The sequence below is a fragment of the Pholcus phalangioides genome, unplaced genomic scaffold (genome assembly GCF_987345545.1).
Source record: "Pholcus phalangioides strain wild (caught in Gottingen) unplaced genomic scaffold, Ppha-v1.0 ptg000172l_1, whole genome shotgun sequence".
Lineage (NCBI taxonomy): Eukaryota > Metazoa > Arthropoda > Arachnida > Araneae > Pholcidae > Pholcus > Pholcus phalangioides.
Window position 1 is genome coordinate 3,931,816 of NW_028301637.1, and position 16,749 is coordinate 3,948,564.

The following is a 16,749-nucleotide window of genomic DNA, read 5'->3' on the forward strand; positions in this document are numbered from 1 at the left end:
ATGAAATACTATAAGCTGGTTCAAACAACATATACATTTGCAATCTATGACTGGAACCATACGACCATATGACAAAAAAAAAGTGGGGTTTGAAATGAATGCTGAATGACATGCATTCTGAATCACGTGATTTTTCTGTTTCTCTTCACTCCCTCCCCGGCTGAAAAAAATCAAGGGGGTTTCTTTTCCTTCTTTCTAAAAAAAAGAGCTACATTTTTGGATTGGTCAAGGAGGCTTGGGTAGACAACATCTTTGTGTCAGACCGAAAAGTGTTTATTGTTAATGTAATTGTAATGTGTGTTATTGTAATGAAAAAAATTTTCGTGCCGATCCTCAAGATTTCCTTTAGGATTTAGATTGCAGAATCTCCAAAAATAACGGTAAGCAAAACTAAAAATATATAAATTATCTGATAAATTTTTATTTGAGCATTTCAATTCAACTACAGTAGTCTCTCGAGAATTCGGTCGTGCTCTAATCCAGCACGTCCAGTAGTCCAGGATATTTAGGTGGTGTGGTGTCACTTTTCTCCTGATGCCCTAACCCCTTAACACGTTCTAATATTTCTTAATTGCTGATCAAGTCCTGACTATGTCTTTGCACGAAATTTCATATATTATTTCAACGGGTTTCTTCAAAGTTAATCCAGCAATTTCGGTAAAATCTGGCACACCGTGGTCTAATACGTACCGGATTAGCGAGAGTCTACTGCAGTGGTCTTCAACCTTTGAGGCATAGCAGGCCATATTGAAACATTTTATATAGTACGCGGGCCACAATGTTATACTGTGGCATTTTTCGTTATTAAACGAAACGGGGGGGGGGGGGGGGCATAATATAGAAGATTTTTATTCACTCTGAATACAAATAATGCAAAGGCAAAGGCCACAACAGGCAGAGTGCCCAACGAGGTGACTGAAAGAGAAAATAATAATAATTAATATAATAATAGTAAAAATAAAATAGAATAAACAAATAAAAAATAATAATTTCTAAAAAAAAATTTTTAAATAATTTCTTTCATTGACAATAATTTTAATTCATTCTGAACTAATTTCTTCCATTAAAAATATAATTCTTATATTTACTCTGATATAATTTCTTCCCTCTATTCCCTCTATTGAAGAAATGTTTTTCTATTAAATATTATCAGTATCTTTATATCAAATCAAATATATTATATTTGAGATATTATCAAACCTTTATTAATCAGTAATATTAAATTACTAAAACTATGACGGATCTCCATTTTTGCCGTGTGGCTGAAGGCACCAGGACGGACATCTTAGATTACTAAAAATATGATGCAGAATTTTACTGTGATTTTTTTTTTTTTAATGGGAGTGTGATTATTTTTCATCTAGTACCAGAGAATATCATTATATTTCCTTATCTTATTTTTGTGTTTATGGTTTTGGTGATGCAAAAATAAAAAAAAAGTTATGATTTTTCATAATATTGTTCATTTTAGTGAACCATCTCGTTCTTATTAGGGCCAAAAGGGTGCAGTGGTGGATAAACGCAAATTTGTGGGTGGGGGCGGTGGTTGTGACCATGTGTTCAATTTTTCAGGACGGTTCTGATTTTTTTTGGAAAAAATTCTGAATTTTCCCCCTTTTTTAAGCAAATTTATTTTCTTGGTTTGTTATTCAGTCAAAAACGTAGAAAACATTTTTTTTTCCATTTAATTTTTCTGTTCTCGGGGGGGGGGGGGTGTGACAGCCCCTACCTTTAATCCGCCCCTGATAGGGGGGCCTCCAGATCAGGTTGCGCCTGGGGCCTCCCAAAATCATGATCCGCCACTGGGGGTTCAACACCAAGATCGTTGACGAATTAAGTAGAAAATTCTTGAAACCGGCACGAGGAACCACTCTAGAAAATATTACAGAGAGACCACTCAGAGAAAGTGTAGTCATACCCTACGATCCAGTGCTCTCACTGAAGATCAAACCGATTCTTAAAAAGTTTAATCTAACAACCATAGATGTGCCCACTAAAAACTTTGGTTTCATGGCCCCTAAGGATGCTATACCGGAGAATAAACAATGGGGCATTTATTACATTCCATGTGGTGATTGCTCTCTTGGTTATATAGGACAGACAAGGAGACCCATAAAAGCAAGATTAAATGAACACGCTCGCTGTGTTAAGAATCAGGAATGTGAAAAATCGACCATCGCCGCTCACTGTTGGCAAGAAGGCCACAAATTCAAATTTCAAGAAGCGAGAGTTTTTCACAAAGTCAAGTCCACAGTTGATCTAGATTTCTACGAAGGCACATATATTCGGGCCTTCAAAAATATACTAGTGAACGATAATAAATCTACACCCCCGATCGCAACACCATGGCTTAAATTCATTTTGAGCGGGAATTACAAGAAAATTCGAATGGACCAATCGGATAGCACTATTCCGCAAAGGTCCAATCAGGACGCTGCATTAGTATCTCACGCAGGCTCATAGCTTCATTCTGACCACGCCATTTGAAGTGAACAGACGTACTTCTTCCGCTGAGCAACCGAGCGTGAAGATTTGGTATTCAACCCAAATGGGAAACTCGGTCAGCGAAACTAGTGGTTAAATTTTTCCTCTGAAGACGGCACCCATTGGTGTTGAAATGCATTAGAACTTTTATTTTTATTATTTTTTGTGTATTTGCCTTATTCGTTGGTGTCTTCTAAACATATAATTAATGCTTGTTATTTCACCTCATTGGTTGTGAAATAATATCAAATGTATTTGAAAAACAATTTAATTATAAATATCTCAACAAGATGTGCAATATATAATTTTCCAATGAAGCGCTCATATTAAAAGAAATTATTTCAATTACCACACAAAATGTTAACCTGAATATAAAAAATATTATACATCTTAAAGTGTGTAATTAATACATGTTTGTGAAAAATAATTGTATTACATAATATTTTTATGGTAAAAATGTGTAACTTGAATAAAACTTGTAAAAGCTGATCATCGGCTTTATACACGATAATGCAATAAGACCACAGCTGCTGGGAGACATCAGATATAACAGCCAATTAAAATGCTTAGAAAATTTTTTTTAATAATGTTTTTAATCATGGTGAGTGACTATCTGCATGAGGGTGGTTAGAAACATACTTGACATAATTAGAAGTTTTAAGTTGCATGGAGAGTTGATTAAATCAAAGATTTAAATATTAAATCATAACATGCCACCTGGCAGTCGAGTGGTTAGGGAACTAACTTCTCACTGTGCAGGTCTGGGTTTGAATCCTGGTTCGGGCATGGATGTTTACTAACACTAACAAATTCTCTGCACAGATCGTGCTGATCCCTTGGGAATGCGTGAAGATCATGTTATTAGGAAGCTGATCCTAAACCATTAAATGAAAGATTTAATGGAGCAACTATAACCCATTGCTATGGCACTTAATGTATCAGTGACAGAAAGATTGTGTAAATAGTGCTGATTCTTGTCATGAATGGATGGGACTTTTTACAAAATGCAGACTTCATTCCTTGTTTCCAAGTCATAAAATTAAGATATGAAGAGGCCATTCTCTTTTCTATCATTTGTTTGCATGTCCTATAGATCCTGAATATTACCTATCGATCCTGAATTCACCCTCTTGGGTGGAAGATTAAATTCTAAACAATAAGAAGTGGCAAGGAACTGTGGCAAAATTTAGTAACTTCTGATTTTTTTAAACTGTATGCATAGAAGCCTATTTCAGTAATACCCTTCAAAGTAATTTTTAATTTAGTAACGTGGAGAGAACGAATGTGTTAAATATCCATGGTAATTTACATTTTTATACCTTTCTGAAGACTTCTTGGCATATGGAAGACAGAGAGAAGCGGGGGGGGGGGGCGTTGAAGAGAAACTGGAGAAATCATGAGATACCCAGTCTCTGTCGCAAGAAGCAACGCAAGCACTTCAGCCCCGCGGGGGCCTGGGCATCTCTGGCAAAACCAGAATTTATTAAAACAACAAGGATTACATATAGTGGGGGGGGGGGAGAGAGAGAGAGAGAGAAAAGTATAGGTACTATTGTTTGGAAGGGGAATTCCCCCCCATAATTCCCCTTGGGTATCAAGGCACTATCTTCTGGAGATCTGGAGTCACTTCCCTTCTTTGTCTTTTGGCACTAACCAGCTTCAGAGTCAGTGAACCTGTGTCACAGAAGAAAGCTGTCCACAGAGGTCTGTCTACTGCCTCTTCAAAACTTTCCTAAAATGGGGCAAGACATTATCATCAAACAAGTTGCGGACTCGGTCTGCAACTTGGGATTTTTTCTCCACAAAACGCCTGTACCTTACTCCACATGGAGATGATGTCCTTAAATGAAAATTATCATTGAGATCAGGTGGGCACATGGTGAAGAAATCCAAGGTAACCAACCGAAACCGAGACTAATTTTTCTCAGAAAAAAATTGGTGAAAGCCGAAACTGACAATAGCTGAAGTCAACGAAAACCAAGGTATTACTGTATTCGTTTTTTTCTGTCAAGCTTACTTTCGTTTACAATCTTAGATTATTTTTACTTGCAATTAATTTTCTTTGGTTTACACACCCCTATTTCCTACCAGATGATTTGTTTGCAGGGAAGAAATTTTTTTTTTTTTGCCATTAGCTTTCAATTCTACCATGGTTCTATCAATCTTATGTGATTTATGAATATTAATTTTAATGAAATTTTTATTATTATTTCAATTTGATGACTCGGAAGTATATTTCGATTGGTAATTTTTTTTTGTAAAGGTATATTTGCAATTCTATGGCAGGGGTCTTCAATCTTTCAGACACAGCAGGCCAAATTGAAACTACCCACAAAGCTCGTGAGTTACCAACTGATGTAATTTAGTGAAATATTAAATAGAGGAAGGGGGGTCTATGGAGCCCAGAGTTCAATTGGGAGAAGAATAATTGAAGGCTTTTATTTATTCTGAAATTATTTCTTTTATCAATTATCAATTTTTATTAGTTCTGAAACATTCTTTTTTCACTAATGCTGAAAAGAATTAGAAAGAATTTTTTTCACTAATTACTGATCAAATGAATTAGTTTTGAGATTAATTTTAATCTGAAATGACTTTGAATGATTTTTTAATTACTCATTTCAGTAATTCTGAAATTATGTTTTTTCTCAATGTATCTTGAAATCATTTCTTTCAATAAATATTCAATTACTCTTTTATTGATTGTAAAACAGTTTCTATCAGAGATTACGAAACTATTTCTCTCTCACTAGTAATTATTTCTTTCAGTAATTCTGAATTTTCATCAATTCTGGAATTATTTCTTCTATTAGTTCTTAGTTTTCATCAATTTGTTCCAGAATTATTTCTTTCAATCCGAAATTATTCCAAAAATATTTCTTTTATAAATTTCAAAAAATATTTCTTTTAGAAAAATTCCAAGAATATTTCTTTTAGAAAAATTCCAAGAATATTTCTTTTAGAAAAATTCCAAGAATATTTCTTTTAGAAAAATTCCAAGAATATTTCTTTCATAAATTTGGAAATTAATTCGGTCATCAGTTGTAGAGTTAATCATTTTTCAATGTTTTCAACTATTTTCTGAAAATGATCAGCAGGCCACATTAAAGGCTTTGGGGCAAATGTGGCCTGCTGGCCATGCATTGAAGACCACCGTCTTATATATCAAAATCCTCTTTCAGTTCCACACAAACTTCTTTCCATGCCTTTCTTGTGGCATTACGGTTCTTATAAATATATCCAGGGATTTATCTCATAGCACTGGTTTAACATCTATCAGGGAAATTATAAATTCCAGATTGATATGTTCATTCGTCATATTTCATGTGCAATTTGACCAAAAGAAAAAAAAAAGATCACTGTGGCCGGCAGACAGTAGCAAGTCGTGAGATGTGAATGCATATACAGAGTCATGCACCCCATCACCAACATGCCAACAACACGCCGTCGCCCATCATATCATCAGTCATTGGGACACTACATCAGTGCCATCATTGTTGTGTGAAAGGACCTGATTCTTTTTCACTTGACTGCTCCCCACCCACGGAAAAATGGCTGTAAGCAATTTTCTTGAATGACCAAAACCATTGCGTGTGAAAGGGGTATTACTGTAGCACTTCATTTCAACCAAGGGGTATTTATACACAATAATTTTCTGACAATTCAAATTGTTAAAACACTTTATTAGTGAGAATTAGCGACGTCTTATATATTTACGATCCTCTTTTCCCTCCTAAATATATCGATATATATATAAATTGATTTTCTGTCTGTCCGTCTGTGTGTGTGTATGTTCTCTATACAAATCTACAATTTTAGATCGATCGTCGCTAAATTTTGCATATATACCAAATGGGACCTGACTTGAACGATAGGCTACTTTAAAATTTCGTCAGACCAGGGCAAATGCCGCAAATGGGCAAAAAACTGTCCGGCAACAATGGTTTTTTGGCCTCAACAATCACTTTCCGAACATTTACTTTGGTTACCGTGGTTCCCTAGCAATGCGTTTCAGACGTGTATATGCCTTTACAATGGTTTGTCACTTCTTTAATCCTGTTAGTATATGTATAATAGTTTATGCCTTTATAATGGTTTGCCACATTTTCAATATACTCTCAGTAATGAGGCTTTTTGAATAGACGTCATAATCATAATCGCTTTGAGGGTCAAGAAAAGGGTGATCCTCATAGAAATCAGTATTAAAATTGCTGATTTTACTGTAGAAATGCTGAAATTTTGTGGAGTTTTCTGTCACATCAATAATTTTAAAAATTGTATAGAATTCTAGATTTCTGAAATATTGAGTTTGATTAGAGATATACGAAGCCCGGGAGATTAAATATTAAGTAATTTGCTGGACCTAATTTTGAGTTAGACATTCATGCAATAACATTGATTTCAACTTTTTATTTATATCTTCTCAAGCATGAAAATTAATGTATCCGTATTGTCTTTTGATATTCAACTGCATAAATTAATAGTTTAGGATGTTTTAAAATTAATTATGGGCCCGTAAAAAGTACATCGAAAAAATTCCACAGCTTTAATTAAGCATTTTTGAAAGCTGAAACAGGCAGATGGATAACTTAAAGTTCAGGGGGGGGGGGATCGAAATACCTAGCGCCCCTTAAAAAAAGGAAAAAAAATATATATTCGTTTCGATGTTTCTTTAAATCTAGATTTGTTTATTTCATGAAGTCGTGCAGGAAGTCGCCATATTGGTTAACTTAGACACGGTTTGCATGTTCTTCAAAGAAAGAGGGAGATATCATGTGATCCAAACAGCCTCATTGAAGAAAACCCGGGCAGCGCTGGGTATTATAACTAGTATATATATATTAATTTTTTTATTCAAAATTAAAACATTTCAAAAGCCAGAATATAGCGCCAAAAGTTTTCACAAAAATGTCTGGGGGAACTGATGGTAATTCTATGCCTTTCTTTGGCTTACCATCATCAGAAACATTTTTGCTTTTTGGACAATGTGGGGGAGGGGGGGGGGTTCCCCCTTGAGAACGACCTCCTCGTTTTTCCATTTATTTTACTGTATTTTTTCATTTTCTTCTAATTATATATATACACACACACTGTATATTTTACATACTGGGAAGGTCTTGAGAATATCAACCTTGTTTGTAACGGCAACTCGAGTATAAAAACAATTTTTTTTTAATCTTCTACGTGATTATAACCAACGTTGACTGTAAATCTTTGTCTTGTTTTTTGGCTCAATGACAAATTTTTGTGGGCATCTGTATTTAAGTGCAGTAATGATGGGTAAACATCCTACTGTTGCGGGTTATGGTTGGCTCTTTGCACGAATTGGTGATGTCAAATTTTCGAAAAGGGAAAAATCCCTACTTTATTCTTAAAAATCTCTTTTTATATTTGTATGCAGTTTTTACTCTGGAAATTTTGTCTGCACAAAAATCTTCGCTCTCCAAGGCTAGCAGATATGCAAAAAAGTTTTCTGCATATCTTAGCCCCAAAACATTTTGTGTTTGATTAAATAATTAATTTATGTTATCTTAATTATCTGAGTGAGATGTGAAATTGTAATTGTCCTGTTCCTCTTGACCATATTTTTCCAACCTTCTCAAAACTAGGAACATGCACCATGTGATGATGAATTGGCTGCATACAGGAGAGGAGAAGAATGGGATCCTGAAAATGCCAAGAAGATGGCAGAATTGAAGGTTTTATATTTTTCCAGATTTAAAATAGCTATTCACATTTTTAAATTAAACAAGGTTTAATTTGTGTGTCACATGTTTTTATTTATTGTACTATGATTTTCATAAGTACAGTGAATTTACATTCTGTAATGTGCAATGTTTCACTTGGTTTAAGAGCTGTTTTTACCAGCTTATTGTGGCTTTACCCCCCACCCCATGTGTTCTGCTGGCACAATTCATTCCACGGGTGTGCATTAGAAATCATTAACCAGTCATCTGAGTATTTTAATTTTTGAAAGTGCAACCCATGGTGGGTATTTAAAGTGGTAAATTGCATGGTTTTCTCCTTTTTTCCCTTTTCTTAGTAAGTATGTTTCAAGGGATGTGTATTGTGTGTGTGTGTGTGTGCTGGCATCTATTTCTCAAATTATTAGGATAAATATATACATATTTGAATCTTGTGGGAAAGTCATTGGCAGTTATGAAAAAATATATATAGATTTGATCAATGTTCAGCTAGAAGTTTGAACTGTTGAAAAGGTTATTTACTTTTGAATTCACTGATAAAAGCATTATAAAACTCAAAATTATTGCTCATTCAGCTTAATCAAAAATTATTTTGCCTATATTATCAGGAGCGAGCTAAACTAGAAGAAAAAGAACAATCAGAGATAAGCAAGAAACGAAAAGCAAGCGGGCCATCAAACTTGAAATACCAGGAGAAATATGAGAAGCTTCTCGGCCGTGATGCTGGAAAGGCAGCTGCTCGAATTGCTACTCCTAACAAACAGTTTGGCTTTGGTAAGTGATTTTGCTTTCTTATTATAATTAAATAATGAAATGTCATACTTGGATACACTTGTGAGTGATTAAGTTTAGACTACAGCAATACCGTACATATTTTTGTTTTCTCAGAATATTATTCTTAGATAATCTCTGTGGTTTACATCTATTTCAATGTTTCAATTAACATCTTACATACACTTTTACCAAATACACATGCAACTGCAAGCTTTGTGAACACCTGCATTCAATATTTTTGTGCAAGCATGTTTGAGCGTTCGTAGAATTTTGTGCAAGCATTTTAATTGTACAAGCAGCTTGAAGTTTAAATTAATTTTGATTATTCATGCTTGTATGTGTAATAACTTTTAACATGTAATATTTATGTACATGTATAGCTGTGCTGCTGCGAGCAAAACTGAAGGTGTGTACTGTGCAGGTAGCTTATACGAGTGGTTGTCCAGGAAGCAATACCCATTTTCAAATAAAACACTATCTACTTGAAATATTTTACAAAACTTTTCATTTTCAGTTTTCATATCTTATGCTACTTTTCTACACAGTACCCATTTGAATTCAAACATTTGTCTGTGTTTTTTAATGAGCTTTTGAATACCTGCATCATAGTTTTCTACCAAAATTCCATGAAGAAAAGCTGCGATTTTTTTTTTTTTTTTTGAGCTCTTTGTCGTTTTGAAAGCGTTTTTCTCCCTGAAAGTTTGGTGAAAATATTAAAGTCACACTAAGGTCTCGCAGTAATCATCTGCATTTATGCTGGCACCTCATGGCATGAAATCAGTGAGCAGAACTCCATGCTCGTCCCAAAACATTGTTGCCATGAGTATTTGAGTCAAGATTTGGTTTCGTGAACTTTTTTGGTCTAGTCGGGGTATAGCATAAGAGACTCAAAGTTTCTTCCCCTGTCACTATTTGAGGAATAAACTCATCTCCTTCATTTAAATAGCGCTCCAAACAGCTTAAAGCAGAGGCCATGCATTTCTGTTTACGTTTGGCGGTAGGCATGCAAGGAACCCACTTAGCAAAAATTTTTCCGTACTTCAGATGAGTTGTAACAACTTCGTGGATTATACTGTGAGACACATTTTGAAAGTCCTCACTAAGTTCATCCAAAGTCACATGCAGATCTTACTTTATCAGTTTGAAAACAGACTACAACAAATCATCCATAATGACGATTGGACCACCATTTCATTCATCATTATGAAAACTTTTTCTTGCCGCATTAAAAATTCATCAAAAAATATACACCAACAATGCATAGATGGCTGATCCATCATATCACCACATACGTCTTTGATTTTTCTTAAAAATTTCACTTAGTCACACATTTTTAGCATTCGGATAACAAATTAAAGACCTCACTTCTCACAAATGGCATTATGCTCAATGTTTTTAGGCATTTTGATTGCTCACAAAAACAACAAAGACTATCAGAATACAATACAAACTTGTTCACAGTTAGCAGATGACTAATTAAAGCTGGTTGACCTTGAGTTGACACCTGCCACTGCCAAAATTTCATTTCTGTATGGTAATATTTTCCAGATGACCTTCATACCAGTCTTCACTCTTCAGTGAGATATGCTGTGTTTTGTATTTTTCATATTGGCATTTATTGTTTTGTGTTGTGATCATATCTAGTGACCTAAAAAAAATTGACAAGCATGCATCGATGGACTTTGTAAGGACATATCAAAGTCAGCCTTGTCTTTGGCTGGTGAAATTAAAAAACTATCTCGACAAAGGCGAAGAAAGATGCATCTTATATTGTAATGTTTGAGAAATACCATCAAATTGATATAAACACTGACAAGGAAATAGTAATAAAAATAAATAAATACCTTTACTGAAAATTTTGGACGAAAGAAAAGGGAGGTGGAAATATCTCGCCCCAAATTTACGAGCCCTCACTGTTTTAATATAGTATTAACCTGTAGTATAGTAATACTATAGTATAGTACCTGCTTATAATGAAGTAAAAAAAAACTATATATTGATCTGTACCAGCTTGGAAAGTGGGATGCATTTAAGCAAACGGGAACATAATTTACAAGAACATACATATTCAATAAGTGTTGTGGCAGGAAAGTTTCCTTGATTTGGTAGAGGGGTTGCTCCATCTGTAATGGGGGTAATCTAGTGGGTGTGGCCACTTTAGATGCATGAGATAATTCCATTTTTAAACATAGCTATTTTTATCATATTTACAAATGTCTGATTGGATATTTGTAAATGTGATAAAAATAGCCATGTTTAAAAATGGAATGATCTCACTCATCTAAAGTGACCATTCCAACTGCCCTATCCCCCACTACAGGCTGAACCTGCAGGCTGACCTCCACCAAATCAGGTCAACCTTTCTGCTACACCTTGTGTTTAAAAAATCATTTTAAAAAAATAATCTACGCTCATTATAACAATCCTGCTGTTATAGCAACTATTTCATTACAACAACCTGTGGGATAAGTCCCAAATGAATAGAATGACTATCATACATGTTTTACTTTTGAAAAACAACCCTCACAATATAAAGTCCATTTTTGACAGGGCAAAGGGGTTGTTATACTGAGCCTTGACTGTAAATAAATTATCATATAAAATTAAATTAATATTTATTTAAAAAAATTGAAAATTGGATTGAAGTCTGATAATTGAATATGTGAATGAAAATTTTTAATCACTGCTAGTTTTTTTTCATATGATAGTAGACATTGGCATGCCTAATAAACATGCCAAATATGAAGTCTTTTCTTTTAGCAAGGTCTCGGTCAGTGAGACATATCCATTTTCTTCCTTTTTCGTACAAATTAAAAAAAGATGCCTCCGTTCCAGTGTGAGCTCCTTCTCTGAATATCTTCTTAGTTTACAGATAAACAGATCACCATCGGATTCTTGTTTTCTCTGAATTGAAATATTTCTTTGATTCCTCTTTGCTCCCCAAAATTGTGAATAATGAACTTCGAGTAGTTCCAAATTCTCCCAAATTTTTCATTCTTAAATTTATTCTCATGTGTCCACACCACCTCTACCAATGGCAGAATCTAGCTAAAGAAAAGAGGAAAATATAGCAAAGGTGTTTTGAAGGTTAAGGTCCTTAAAATCAATAACCTTTCATTTCTTTCTAATAAGATTTTTTAAAGTAAAATAATATTCAATAGAAATCAATAAAAATCATAAATGCCGTAATAGAATGTCTTTGGTGAAAAAAAGTGGGACATTATCAGCTGTAGCTAAGCATTGTAACTGGCACGGTGAAAATAACCAAACCCTCTGGAAAATGCCACATCTTTTTTTAAGATTTTTTTTTAGGTTTTCCACCCCAAAGGAAAGGGGAAAAGTTATATTTTGAACACTGAGTGTCTCCTTTTATTAAAATGTTAATGGCTCCAAATTGTTTACTACACCAGTATGTGTTCCACATGACCAACACGACAGGGGATAACACATTGCAGGCAAGTCACAAATCCAGCCATGGCAGAGTGCAGCAGGTCCATATACGCGATTCACAACGGTGAAGTGGTTGTGGATTAGGAGTGCAAGTTCTTATAACCATCTCATTTGCATATTTCTACCGAAGTGGCTTGTACCAGTGCTACCTATCGGTTGATTTCTGAGGTTTTTTCTTCCTGTCTTAAAAAAATTCTGTGACCTAGTGATGATAACCCCGCAAACTGTTTTTTATTTTGGTTGTTTTTCCAGCTTTTATTCTTTTTTAAAGTTTCTATGGACTTTTTGCCCACCCTGTATGAAATAGATTTTTCTTTTCAATAACCATTCCATAAACCTCATTTCATGTTTCTTCTTTAGTGTTTTTCTTCTATATACAAAGACAAAAGCAGTCAAGGAGATCTCATCATCTGAGCTTGACATATTCCAAGTTTAAACCAGCGCTTTTTTGCAAGCATACTTTTAAAGGTGGTTACACATGTAACTGCAAACTTGACATGCATGCATGTTCAACAATTGTTTACAAGAATGAACAATTTCCCTTTCAGCAAACACTGAAGCAAGTATGCTTGAATAAGAACCAGTTTGTACTTGCAGTATGTCAAGCTCGGAAAATGATAAGGCACTTGTTTTGGTTGCCTTTACCTTTGTATGTGGAAGAAAATGCCAACAAAAAATACCAACACCAAATAAAGCTCACTAAAGTGTGAAGACTGATACAAGCTTTTACAAATTACCCATATGATATACACCTTCAGTCTTTCTTGTGCATGTGTGGGACACAGTTCCACATAACATGCAAGCATGTAAAGCTTCCCCCCTCCCCCATATTCGTGGTTCCATATTCACGGTTTTTCCTTCATTAGAATTTTTTTTTTTTGCAACACTCAGCAATCGTCATTCACATGTTTTGTTTACAAAATTTGAGTTGTGTGTGTTTAGGATGGCTCATTTTTCTAGTGCTACTGATAATGCTTCGAAAAGACAAAAAAAAACAAAACTTTAAAAAAGAAATCAGATATATTGACTCTGCTTGGTGAAAGTAAGTCAATTGCTGCTGTTTCCTGCCATTACAGAATCAACAAATCTACGGTGATATATATCAAGAAAAAGGAATCTGAAATTGGATCAGCCGTTGCTGTAGCTGCACCCGTGGCAGCAACAAAAACTTTGCATCGCCTACAGGATCCATGTGTTTCTCATACAGAAAATGCTGTTATTTTGTGGGTACAAAACTGCTACAAAAAAAGGTATTCCAATTGATTGTAATATTATAATGGAGAAGGCAAAAAAATTTTACTCTTCTATAAAGAAAGGGCTAGTGAAACGTTTATTTCATCAGAATTTTATGTAAGTGAAGGTTGGTTTTATAGGTTTAAGAAACGATTTGGATTACGTAGTGTAAAAATCACAGGCTATCAAACCTCTGCCAACCAGGAGGCAGTTAGAAAATTTCCATAGACTTTGCAGAAAATTATTGAAGAAAAGGGTTATGTACCTCAGCAGGTGTTCAATGCTGACAAAACTGCACTATTTTGGAAGAAAATGCTGCAAAGAACATTTATCACCCAAGAAGAAAAACAAGCCCCTGGTTTTAAGGCAAGTAAAGATAGGCTTACTATGTTTTGTGCAAATGTGTATCGGTACATGATAAAACCTACCGTCATTTTAAAATCTGCAAATCCATGAGCATCGAAGGAAAAGGATAAATCAAAGCTCCCAATATTTTGGATGAACAATAAAAAAGATTGGACAACGGAAACTTTCCTGGATTGGTTTAAACTGTGTTTAATTCTGTAAGTCAGAAGGGGTACCTTGAGAATGAAGACATGCCATTCAAAGGTCTTTTGATACTAGATAATGCTCCTAGATACCCAGATGTCAACGAGTTCAAAGCTGATGGTGTGGCAATCCTTTATATTCTTCCTAATACAACATATTTCATTCAGCCCCTTGATCAGGGAGCAATGTTAGCATTCAAGGCTCAATATGCACGTGTCTTGTGATGGAGATGATGTGCACGCAATAGAAGAAGATGCAAATGCAAAAAATGTCTTGAAGGTATCAAAGAATTATGCCTGCTCCTGAAACTGAAGTGGTACCAGATGAAGAAGATCAAGATAAAAAAGTGGAAGACATTATAGACCATGTATAATATAGTGGAAAGAGTTTGCAAGTTCAAATCAGTAATTGATTATTTTCATGACATAGATCTCTCTATGGTATGTTCTTCACATGTAGAAAAATTAGTAGATGAAGCCATGTCAACATATTTCAACATACTTATGAAGATGAACAACATGATATGAAGAAGAAGAAACGGCAAACAAAAATCACAATGTTCTTTCAAAAAACATTGTCAACAATCGCTGCACCCTCTTTTACATTCCCTTCTGTCTCTGTGTCACCCTGCTCTTTTCACAATGTTTAATAAACGAGATATAAAAAAACTATGGTTTCGGTTATTCATTGATTTCTGTATTCGTGGTCACCCCCAGAATGTAACCCTCACGAATATAGGAGTGACTATAATCAAACTTCCTCCAATCTTCAAGCTGCTAGTACAATCAAAATGCTTGCACAAAATTTCTCTACAGGCACTCAATCCTGCTTGTAAAAAAGATTGAAAATGCATGTTTGTCAAGCTTGCAGTTATGTGTGTTGCAGCCATTAAGTAGGACCTCCATCAATAGAGATCTTGTAGCTACCTCTGGCACAGGAGTATCTAAATGTTAATGTTTCTCTTGTTAACTCCTAGTTCTACCATAAATTGTTTTCTTTCTTCTTTTTCTCTACTATACGGTTAACATGACTGACTATTTTCATCATTTCTCCTAGTGCCCAGTGAACAAAAGAAAGACCAGCGATCAATCGAACAAACCCTGGCTGACCTCAGAGCTAAGAAAAAATTGAAAACTGAAGCAATGCTATCTGCAAGCAACAGCTCAGTCCAATCAAATGCTTCAGATGAAACATAGTGTTACTTTCTTCTTCTCTCCCTCACCCACTTCTCTTCCATACCTAGTACATTCATTATGTAGTTATGCAAAGAAATTCGTAAAATTCCCAATCTTTATTAAATTTCAAAATGTTAATTGATTAATCAGCGTTGATGTAAGATTTTTCATCGGAAATCTTGTTTTAGAATTTCACCTGAAGATAAATCGCATGTACATCAATCAGAGCATTAAAATGTTTATTATTTTGACCGCTCACTTAAAACCTTTTCAATGGTAATACTTTTTCTCGGCTCATAAACACTTCTTAGCATAAACTTCTTCCAACTCTAATGAGTCCATAAAGTTATAGGGTTAGGCGGGGTAATTGGAAACTATTTTTGGTTAGTTTTGAACATAACATGTAATTAACTGGTTAGAAATGAAAATTTGCTTCTTTTCAAGGATTATACATATTATGTACTTGTTTAGAAACTACTACTATGATATAACCAGAGTTACTAAGTTAATTTAAAGCCACCAAAGTCTGTTTTCCATTACCCCTGCGGTTTCCAATAACCCCAAAATTTTGGGGTGGTTAAAAATATGCATTTCAATTACACCTCAGCTTAAAAATGAAATAAAATCGGTCTGCAACTCTAAATTGTTTCCAATATTGAACTGCAGTATCTTTGACTCCGTCAATCTATGTTTACAATTACCCGTATTGAAAAGATAAGAAAAATATATTTTTTTAAAATATAAGATAAGACACTTTTTATTCAAAAAATGCAGTTTATTAAAACATGAAGTGAATTCCAGCTAAAGTTTTAACATAAATATGTGAAAAATAATAGAAATAGGCACTACAAAAAAAAACTTCAGGCAGATTCTTGCAAAAAAAACAACATAAAAAATTGTGTACCTTAGACACAAAATTCAATTCTCTGTAACGTTTATGTGACCTGGAAAAGAGTAAATAATTTTTTTGCTCTCTGTCAGTATAGTTGGCAATGGAAGAATGGCTTTTACCTGTTCTTTATTAATTGAAAACTTATCATTTTCTACCAATACTAATTTGTTCTTTATGCTGTCAATGCTTTTCATTCCTGTGACTTTCAACTTTTCGTCAAAAACTATATCTATTTTGCAAAATGAAGAATAATGTGGTTTTTCCCCCCAAGAGCCTTTTATGATATCGACTAATGTCAGCAGACAGCCCTTCAATCGATGGTTCTATACATTCAATCTCTTCACAGGAGTCCGTTTCCAGTTGTAGAAGAAAGTCATCCATGTCGTATCTTCAGAATCCTCTTCCATCGCCACAGTGGTGGTCGGCTGAATTTGGTTTTCTACGGTTTCTCCAACTTTGATGCGCGAATGTGAGCCGATCTCCCAGT

General features: G+C 34.6%; 1 protein-coding gene across 1 annotated transcript in view; it reads left to right on the top strand.

Moving 5' to 3' along the window:
* Window positions 1-15,635, top strand: part of LOC149063575 (sperm-associated antigen 7 homolog) — a 36,589-nt gene extending 20,954 nt beyond the window's left edge. The window contains exons 5-7 of the mRNA XM_089255927.1: window positions 8,094-8,183; window positions 8,798-8,963; window positions 15,252-15,635. Of these exons, the coding sequence (XP_089112053.1) occupies window positions 8,094-8,183; window positions 8,798-8,963; window positions 15,252-15,391 (396 nt within the window). The 3' untranslated portion in view covers window positions 15,392-15,635. The remainder of the gene's footprint in view (window positions 1-8,093; window positions 8,184-8,797; window positions 8,964-15,251) is intronic.
* The last annotated feature ends 1,114 nt before the right edge of the window (window positions 15,636-16,749 follow it).